At 32.1% G+C, this 1,572-nt stretch overlaps 1 protein-coding gene across 1 annotated transcript; it reads left to right on the top strand.

The window, feature by feature from the left end:
* Nucleotides 1-269: 269 nt before the first annotated feature.
* Nucleotides 270-1,408, top strand: Tsp_13624 (conserved hypothetical protein; the record flags this gene model as incomplete). Its single annotated transcript, XM_003366115.1, has 3 exons — nucleotides 270-629; nucleotides 818-885; nucleotides 1,229-1,408. Coding segments are annotated over exons 1-3 (608 nt in total), but the record flags the coding sequence as incomplete, so codon positions are not given.
* Nucleotides 1,409-1,572: the final 164 nt, after the last annotated feature.

Consider the following 1,572-nt stretch of genomic DNA (forward strand, 5'->3'; position numbering starts at 1 on the left):
TGGTTGGAACTGTAAAAAATAATCCAAGCCAGAAACTGACCAAGGGATGTGGCTGGAAATTACAAAGGCAGAAAAATTGTACTCTTCAACCATTTGCCTTTTCTGGAAAATTGCACCCATCATATCATACCTCCCCAAAAAAGAACAAGAATGTTTTGGTACTAAGTACCATGCATAATGACAACCAGGTTTGCGACGGAAAGGGAAGCAAGCCTGAAATTATTTTACATTATAATAATACTAAAGGTGGGGTGGATAATTTAGACAAAATGACATCAACATATTCCTGCCAAAGAATGACTGCACGATGGCCATTAGTCATATTTTACAACATCATCGACGTATCGGCATATAACGCCTACGTTCTATGGACAGAAAAACATCCAGCATGGAATGTAGGACGGCTGCATAAGCGTCGATTATTCCTGGAAGAACTTGGCAAGGCTTTAGTGCAACCAGAAATGATGAGGCGCAAAACACTTCCCAGAACAGCAGCAGCAAAATCGGCAGTTAAAAGGTTGCGGAAAGATACAGAGCAGCCATCTACAAGCGGTATCACTGATACGGATGCAGGTGGTAAAAAAAGAGCCCGATGTCAATTATGTGTTCAAAGTGACAACAAGACAAGCGTACGTTGTAAAAAATGCCAAAAATACATTTGTAAAGATCATACACAATCATATTGTAACTTATGTGCAGAAGAAATTTAAGTGTGTCAATAAACATCCACCATAAACAGTCATATTAAAAAAATAATAATCTCTGCGTATTAGAATATTTATCAGCACCTTTTAAAATAAAATTCACAAATACTTAGTCGCAGTATGACCGCAAAACAAACTGTGCATCACTTATGGGTCAATTTGACCCGGAGGATAACGGGAGGTAAGAAAATATGAGGATAACAGGAGGGTTAAAGTATTATTTCAAAGCAAGATATTTATGAACACTGAAACTTAAATATTTTTCTTGGATATATTTAATTATATTTTTACTTTGTAAATGAAAAGCTTTTTAGCTTTAAAAATTCAACAAAATTATTTCTATTTTTAAGACAGCAAAATTATTTTTTTTCTTTATCGTCGCATTATTGTACAATTTTTCAGTGCATAGAAAATTCACATTAATAACGGTCATATTTTGGAAATTTAGAAAAAAATCTGAATTTCTGTTTGAGCATATCATATTATATCATATTTATTTATTTATTTATTATATTCATTATTAGAACTTACACATTTTTCAATTGTTATAAATTTTTATTTTATGAATTAATAATTGGAAAACATATTTGGAAAATAATTGGAAAGACAACAATTTATTTAGATGCTGGGTTTGCAATTGAACCTTTATTAGCAGTTTCAAATATTTCGCAACACAATACAAACAACGTCAGTAATATTGCCAAGTATTCATTCCTCTTTTTCGAAATAAAGTACGACTATCTAAAAATAAAGCACAATAAAAGCAAAGAAACATACTTTTGAAGGTAATGCGATAAATGCAAAATTAAATACAAAAATATCCAGTATACCTTTATCTGCTTTCCAGAACATTTGGCAGCTTTGCAAA

Source organism: Trichinella spiralis (genome assembly GCF_000181795.1).
Source record: "Trichinella spiralis strain ISS 195 chromosome Unknown Scfld6527, whole genome shotgun sequence".
Lineage (NCBI taxonomy): Eukaryota > Metazoa > Nematoda > Enoplea > Trichinellida > Trichinellidae > Trichinella > Trichinella spiralis.